Genomic DNA, 8,555 nt, shown 5'->3' on the forward strand with positions numbered 1-8,555 from the left:
TTACAAAGGCAAAGGCGTCACGGTGTGATTATTTTAAGTGTAGTTGTTCTTTTTTCCTGTGTAATAATATTCAACATTGCTATCAAATCAAAAATGCCTCGCTGTGCAAAATGGGTTCAAAAACATAAACAACTGTGGGATACTGTTTGTCCGTGATTTGAAAAGGGGGAACGTGCTCCCGACGAAGGGAAAACCAATTATGCAGGGGAGACCTACCTTGGCACTTGTGCAGGTGAAGCCAAAGGGAAGATATGCTTCACCATATTTTCTAGTCTTTGGCTTAGAATGAAGTTGGTTTGGAAACATATTCAGCTATGCTTCATCTCCTGCTTTGCGTTTCTGTGGCCGCCCGTGCTAGCAGTGTCCAAGCGTTTTGTTCCCCCCCTTTTCGTACCGCGCCCCCCCTGCAATGGCTCTGCGTCCCCCCTAGGGGGCGGGCCCCACACTTTGGGAAGGTCTGACAGAAGAGATGTTGTTTGTTGATATCCTTGAGTTTGGGGACTGGGCAATCCTTCCCTTAAAAAGATTCTGAACAAAGTATTAAAAATTATTTTTAAAAAGTTCGTGTTTTTTTTAAAGTCTAGTTCCTCAGTATTTACACAGTAATTGTAGCTTGTTGCTATGTAGAAAGACTAGTGGGAACAAAAAGGGAAGGTGGAACATGGAGGAAGTTGACGCTTGAATGAGAAAACTGAAAGCAAACAAGCTGAAGTGCAGCCTGCTCGGACTCAGGGAGACAGCAGAGAGATAAATACATCAAGTTCACTGCAGGGTTTGTTTTATAGATGAAGATGAAGCTGCTTTTTGTTCTCATTCTGATGGTTTTCATGCCAGCGATGGTTGAACCAGCTCCTACTGAAGAACGACCCACATGGCCAAGAACAACAGGTAAACGTACACAAGAATCTTAAAGGCATTTTCTAGTAAATGCAAATACATGTATCCATGTCACTTTCATTACTGTGTGAATTTTGACATGAAGCTGATTTTCTGTGTCTGATTGCAAAGAACAATTATCTTCCTCAAATATTTAACTGGTGAGAAATGTCCCGTGCAAAAAACCCCTTTAAAACCACATTCATGCTAATGCTAACAGCTTGCACGAGCACCCTCTGTGCAGAGCTCAACTCTAGCAGGTAAAAATGTACTACTAGCATTTATTTAGCAGTAGGCTAGTGTTAGCATCAAGCACAGAATATAACATCTATTACAACACATAACACAAAACGTCCCAGCCTTCTCATTTAATGTTTTTTTTTCCTTTATTTTCATGACTATTTAGATTGTAAATTCTCACTGAAGGCATAAAAACTATGAATGGACACACATGGAATTATGTAGTAAACAAAAAAGTGTGAAATTACTCAAAACATATTTTAGATGCTTTGATTACTGCTTTGCGCACTCTTGGCATTCTCTCGATTAGCCTGATGAGGTCGTCACCTGAAATGGTTTTCCAACAGCTTATAAGGAGTTCCCAGAACTGCTGAACACTTGTTGGCCCTTTTGCCTTCACTTTGCGATCCATCTCATCCCAAACCATCTCATTTGGGTTTATGGTAAGGTGACTGTGGAGGCCAGGCCATCTGGCACAGCACTCCATCACTCCCCTTCTTGGTCAAATGGCCCTTAGACAGCCTGGAGGTGTGTTTGGGGTAATTATCCTGTTGATATATAAGTGATGGTCTAACTAAACGCAAACTGGTGGGATGGCATGTCACTGCAGGATGCTGTGGTAGCCATCCTGCAGCCATTCCATTTAGAAATTTAATTGCATACTACAGACGCAAAGAGTTATAAAAAGAACAAAGAACTGATTTGATTCCAATGTGAGGATGAAACATTACAGATATTCTTCTATGTCACCAGAAAGGAAATAAAGGAGCTGGATATTAGTGTTTTTAAAGGTGTAAGCTTTTGCAGAGGATTGGGGTGTGTGCTGTTTAGTTTTTACTAAACCTGCTTTTGGGAGCAGGACCCCAGAAATCAACATAAAAACACATAATGAAGGAAGAAGGACTGAAAGAATACGTTGTAACGGCTTTTTTGTTGTCTTTTTGTCTGCAGGAAGTTCTGAAATAAATCTAGACGGGAGGATGTTCACTTTGTCTCGTAATTATGGAGGAGTAATCTTCTATCACCCCAATTATCATTTCCAAACTTCCTACCCAACCATAAGCTACAAAGTCGGAGCTCCAAACACCACCACCAAACCTCCAAAGACCACCACCACCACCAAACCTCCAAACACCACCACCACCACCACCAAACCTCCAAACACCACCACCACCAAACCTCCAAAGACCACCACCACCACCAAACCTCCAAAGACCACCACCACCACCAAACCTCCAAAGACCACCACCACCAAAGCTACAACTACTCAGAGTCCAACCAGAAGTGAGTATGTACATTCAAAGAGGTGGTGTGGACGCAGTCAGCGGTTTATTCTACTGGCAGCAGCTTTACTGGTTGTACAGAGAAGGATTAAACAGCTACTTTGATCTGAAGCAGGACTGGAAAAGTCCTCTTTTTTGCCCGTTTAACCACACGGTTAATCCCAGAGATATTTGAATATATGAAAAAGATGTGTCTGTGAAGGTTCTCAGTCATCCAGGTCATTGTAGTCTAAGGAGCTTTGAAAGAAAAGCGTCTGGACTTCTTTAAGTTGCTTGAAGACGTTTCACCTCTCATCCGAGAAGCTTCTTCAGGGTCCTTTTGTCCCTCTCGGGGGGACACTCCCACAGGGCTTAAATCTGGGACTCTCCACCATTTGACCCTAGAACTGAAGAAGCTTCTCGGATGAGAGGTGAAACATCCAGACGCTTGTCTTTCCAAGCTCCTTAGAACATTAAAAAAAAGTGTAATTTCAAGAATTCATCTCAGGTTTTCGGCATGATAAAGAGTTGCTGCTTGGGGCTTGAATTGCAAGAAATAAATGTGAAAAATTACATGAAATATTTCTGTTAGATCTGTGAGCTAATTATAACATGAAAATTTTTTGTTAATTAACAGAATATTTTTCAATGCAAACCCACTGTAATAATATATTTAATATATAATATTTTCATATAATATTTTCATTCATATTTTCATAATATTTTCATAATAGATGGTGAAAAAACAGGAACTTTCTGTTAATAGTTTTTCTTTTGCTTATTTACGTTGGTGAAGTGTAAATGGCCATAGAGGAGGTCTTTATCAGTAGGAAAAGCTGTAAAACTCATGGAAACACAGTGAAAAGCATGAAATTTACGTCCTCCTCTACACTGTACAGACTGCCAGATTGTAGTCTTTTGCAGGCCAATTCTAGCACCCGGGCCTTATGTTTGACACCCCTTGGTTTAGTCTGTTTGAAGCCAGACAACAAAATTGGCAAAAGTGCTGACTCTGTAAGTGTATAATCTTATAGACTGTAATTCCATTAAACTAATAAAAACAAAACAAAAACACAAACAAACACAAACAAACAGTAGTGTAGCATTACCTTATTATCCAGAAGTCCAGCCTGTGCAGCTGAATGACTGTGTGCACTGCAGATCAATGAAATTGATCCGCTGAAATTGGTACAGTTTATATTCACATTGATCCTGAGCAGCTAAAATATCTTGCAAACCAACTAAAGGAAAGAAAACATTCGGCAAAGCCCGATGCAAACTGCTTCCAATCATTTTAAGGAAATGTGTTGTCCAATACGTTTTTGTTACATCTCTTGCAGGTGTGTCGGTGTGTCTGCGTTACATGACTGACGCTGTGCAGCCAAACTTCCCACTCTTCACTCTCAGTCCAGGCACATCCTCTCTGAGTCTCCAGGGTAGCTTTGACACGTTCATGCTGTCCTATTATGATTCCTTCAGTGTGGACCTGCAGCCCATTGTGCACTTATGGCCGGACATTAAGCAGGACATCTGGACCAGTGTCTGCCTCACTGTGGACACCAGTAAGAGTGTGGTCCAGATGTTCAGTGGCGGGTATATGAGCCCCAGAAAGGTGATGCCTTATCAGGTGAGAATGTCGACAAAGTTAGAATCAGCATGTTAAAAACTGTGTAGATGTAGAGACAGAAAGACAAATTTACTAAACAGACCAAAGTAGTGTGTGAGTCCAGGTGTACAGGAAGCATTCTGGTCAGATTAATGAACCACCTCAGGTATTTATTTATTTGAGTATTTTTAATTGAAATGTCTCTCCAATGAGTGGAACCCAGACACCTTTCGGAGGAAGTTCATTTTCCTCACTTGTATCCATGATTTCATTCTCTCACAGCTCGTGGTCACAGGGAAAAATAGATCCACTGGTAAACTTAGAGCTTTACCTTAATATTCAGCCATTTCTTAATCACATTACAGTCTGTCTCTCACGAAACAAGACCCTGAGATAGCTGAACACCACCAGCTGGAACAGTAACCCCTTTCCACCCTTTTTGTGCCTGAGACTTCAACAGAAGACATAATAATGACAACATTTTTGTTTTGTTTATATCTAAGTGAAGAAAACACTCAAACGACTCCTTCATTGAAATCCAGATTTCTAAAAGGCTTTAAAAAGTAGACAATATTATTCTCAAAATCACTTAATCATCTTTCATCATCTTCTATTTTTTTCTGTGTGTTCAGTATGTGTGGTCAGGCGAGCCTGTGATTAGTTTCCCAGGTTTTGATGGTCAGCTGACAGACGTCCAGGTGTGGGACTATCCTCTGCGATATAGAGACATCTTCTACTACATGAGCAGAAGTTATTATGGGTAAGCTCTATGCTGAACTCACACATCGACCGTTTAATCATAACCACAGTATAAAAGAAAAGATTAAAGTTTTTTTTTTTCATTTAAAACAGGCCTTGTCTTAAATTTGCTTTTTAATGTTTAAGTTTTGTTTTAAAAGCTTGCTAAAACTGTGTGTTTTGTTGTGGTTTGAGGTCTTACAGCGGCTCCGTCATCTCCTGGTCCTACATCAGATACAATAACAAAGGGAGGGCAGTCTTGGAGGACAACTTTGACATGCGAGCAAAAGTTGAGCAAGAGAGTAGACGGAAGGAAAAGAAGATGAGATTCTTCAGTGTGGAGGAGGAAAACAAGCTGCTGCTTTAATGACAGAAGATGAAACTGTCCTGTGAAGCTGAGATGTCTCTTTTCCCAGTGGCTAAAAACTAGAGGGTGGTCCCCTTCTTCCCCTTCTTCTTTTGTATTAATGTATATATCAGAGTTCACTTCATGCAACTGTACAGTGTAATCCATTATCTTTTATCTTTGTTTCACCAGCCTTTTTTGTTTTTGTTTGTTTTTTCGATCATAATCACTTGAAATCTGAAATGTCGATGGAAATTTTCACAGAAGTGAAAGTTGAGGTTAATTTTCCCATTGACTTCTAAAGAACAGTCTTTTTGAAGCTACAGGAGTTGCCACCTGGTGGCCAATATGAAAAATGAAGATTTAATGCACTGGTAAAAGTCCTGACTCTGTGAGTGTTTAATCTCTTATTTAACTTTGAAGTTTTACCTTTAAAATATGAAACGCCTTAAGAAAAAACACCAATGCAGCTCAAATTTATAAAGGAATTCTGCTGTAGTCAGAGAAACCTGTCAGCAAGACTCACTGGGCTTACGCTGTAAAGGAAATGAAGAAATAATTTACTTTATGACTTAAATAAACAGCAATTATCTATGAATAAAAAAAATGCCGTTTTCACTGTGTAAGAAAATGAAAATTATATTGTAAATTGTGAAAAAAATATTATTATTATCAAAAATGACTTACACATGGACTGTTACCCCCTTACTCTAGTGTGCCTAGCTTTAATTATTTGTAGGTAAACATAACCTTAACTTCAAATGAAAGTTTGAAGTTAAGGTCTATAAAGGTGTGTGTGTGAAGAATGCTCCACAGATCAGCCTTTAGCACAGGACTGCATAGGATGCAGTGTGCTGATCTCCAGATGCATCTGTAAGGAAAATGGGTAATAAAAGGATTGCATACAATGTGGAAACATCTCTGTGTGATCTCTACCAAGACAAAAAGAATCGCAGAGAAACCGGCGTTGTCTCTTCACACTGCTCAATCTGTTTTCATGTTTCATGTTAGGTGGGACTTGTGGCCTGCCTCTCTCCACTTTGTTTTGCCAGGTCTCCTACACCTGAATGCCAAACCCTGTGGAGTGAAAATGCAGATCCTCTTGCATCAACCCAGCACCTCAGCCTACCGAGCAGAATGTGATAGCCAACTGTATCAAAAGCTGAGGTAAGGGCCAACATGAGCAGCACAGAACAGTAACACTTATCACTCTGCATCAAAATGTTACTTGATACTCTCAGACTCTCAGACTTCTTTCTTAAATAAATGTGTCTTGACTAATGTACTCATAGTAAACTGGTATATTCACTCAGAAAAGTGTCTGGAGCTCTGCATGAAAGTTTGGGCGACGAGTTTAAGGAAGTGAAAGATGAAATTTACAGACACAGCAAGCTGTTAATATGAGATAAAGTTCAGCACTGGTTTGAGTAGAGGAAGTAAAAGCTCACATACAGATTTAATGAAAGCTAAACTAACTTAAGATCTAGAATGTCCATATAGTATTGGTTCTTGTGTCAGTTTTACCTCTTGTTAAATGATGTGGAAAAGCTGTTGTGGTGAGCAGAGCTACTCAATCTTTTAGTGTTATTTTAGTCTAAATAGATGGAATCTGTCGTGGTCCTGAGCCTGCCGGCTCAGTGTTTTGTGTTTCCTTATGCTTTTGTTCATTCCGAGTATGTATTCTGTTGTGATTTGCCATGTGTTAGGTTTCTGTTCTTTGCCTGCCTGCTCCCACTTCTGTGTTCCCTCTGTCTGTCCATGGTGTCACACTGTCTGTTTGTGAATCAGTCTGCTTAGATCAGTGTCTTGTCCAGTTCTGTGTCTGTGAGTTTCCTGTTTTATTCTGAAGGTCTCTGTCTCATGTGAGTGTGTTCAGTTTACGTTTCCCCTGTCCCGTCAGCCTTGATTTCTCCCAGGTGTGTTGCCCTCCTGTCTCTCATCCCCTGATTACTGGTGTGTGTATTTAAGCCCTGTGTGTTCTCCTGCCTGTTGCCGGTTCGTCTGTGTTCCTCGGTGTCCTGTTCCTCATCTGTGTCGCTCTGCCTCTCACCCGGTTGGTATGTTCTCTGGTTTGTTATTTAGTTTTCCCAGTTTAGGTTTCTGTAGTTATTGTCCTCCCGCATTGCCTGTTTTGCCATCACTCCACTTTGTAAATAAACGTCACTAGCATCATCATCCACTGCTTGCATTTTGGGTCCTTTTCTCCCTCCGACACCACACGGCTCACCTCGGCAGCCGTGACAGAATCAGCCTTTATGGACTGTATTCATACCGCACAGCAGTCATGACCTCTGTGTTGAACTTGCAGCCAGGTTGAGGTGTGTTTGCGGTTCAGGACAGCACAATGAGGCATCACATGCTCCTCTTCATGATAGATTCCTCCATGTAGACAATTACAGCTCAGTGAACTGAACTGGATTACAGACAGATTATCAATTATACAAATATTCTAAAAACAGGTCCATTGCTTTTGTGTTTATATTTTTTTTTTAAGTATTTGAGCAGTGAGTTTCTGTCACACTGCGCTGTGTGAATTGTTGATTAACTTTAGCAGAGCCAAATATAGGATGCAGGAGAGGCACGAAACTCAAAGGAAGCTTTCAAAGCTGATAGTCCAGGAAGCAAACAAAGTCCAAAATGCCCAAAATACACAGGAATAAAATCAGTCCAAACACCAGAAATCACAAGAGATGCAAATACAGGAAGCACATAGCAAGGAAACAAACAGCTGCAACAACAACACGACCCTAACCCAAAGGATAAAACAGGACTGAGAGAATTATATACAAGAGATACAAGAAAAACACAATCAACATAAGAAAAAGAAGTTTGTGTAGCAGTTTTTAAAGCACACAGTTACAAAGTGCTTCAAAGTTTGAATAAAACATTACAATAAGTGTACTTGTTATACCTCTTCTTCTTTTATAAACATGTGTCTTGTTTCATTTATTTATTTAGTTTTTAATAATCAGTTTAGTTTTTCGTAACATGAATGCTAACATTTCAGATTCAGAATCACAACATTTTATTTAGTTGTTTGTGCACTTCTGCTTAATACCAGCTGATTGCTGGAGGTAACCTTGTGTGCCTTTGCTTTGTTGGTAGCAGTTGAGAGGAGGCATTGGTTCAACATCAGTGACCGCATAAAGGAGTTGGGCACTTTGATACCCAAGTCATTAGACCCATAGGTCTTACTGGCGCTTTCATTTTCCACTGCTCACATAAAGTTACACTGTTTGAATTTTAATGCCAGGGGGCCACGCATAGGCGTATAATGCCTGATCTTGTCCTCTGCCTCTGTTGTCCTTCTTATCTTTACTGACATCGCAACAATGACAGAGAGATGCGCTGGAATAAAGGCACCATTCTCAAGGCTTCTGTAGACTACATCAGGAAACTGCAGAAGGATCAGCAGAGTGCCAAGGATGCTGAGATGAGGCAGAAGGAGTTGGAGCAAGCAAACCACTCCTTATTAATGTTACATGTC

The 8,555-nt window shown here is 40.3% G+C and overlaps 1 protein-coding gene across 1 annotated transcript; it reads left to right on the forward strand.

Moving 5' to 3' along the window:
- The first annotated feature begins 548 nt into the window (after positions 1-548).
- On the forward strand, positions 549-5,966 carry LOC134627025 (mucin-5AC-like). The gene is made up of 5 exons (XM_063472937.1): positions 549-888; positions 2,068-2,400; positions 3,719-4,005; positions 4,617-4,744; positions 4,918-5,966. Exons 1-5 carry the CDS (start codon positions 786-788, stop codon positions 5,087-5,089), a joined length of 1,023 nt encoding a protein of 340 aa, XP_063329007.1. The 5' UTR covers positions 549-785; the 3' UTR covers positions 5,090-5,966.
- Positions 5,967-8,555: the final 2,589 nt, after the last annotated feature.

This window comes from Pelmatolapia mariae, linkage group LG5 (genome assembly GCF_036321145.2).
Source record: "Pelmatolapia mariae isolate MD_Pm_ZW linkage group LG5, Pm_UMD_F_2, whole genome shotgun sequence".
Taxonomy (NCBI): domain Eukaryota; kingdom Metazoa; phylum Chordata; class Actinopteri; order Cichliformes; family Cichlidae; genus Pelmatolapia; species Pelmatolapia mariae.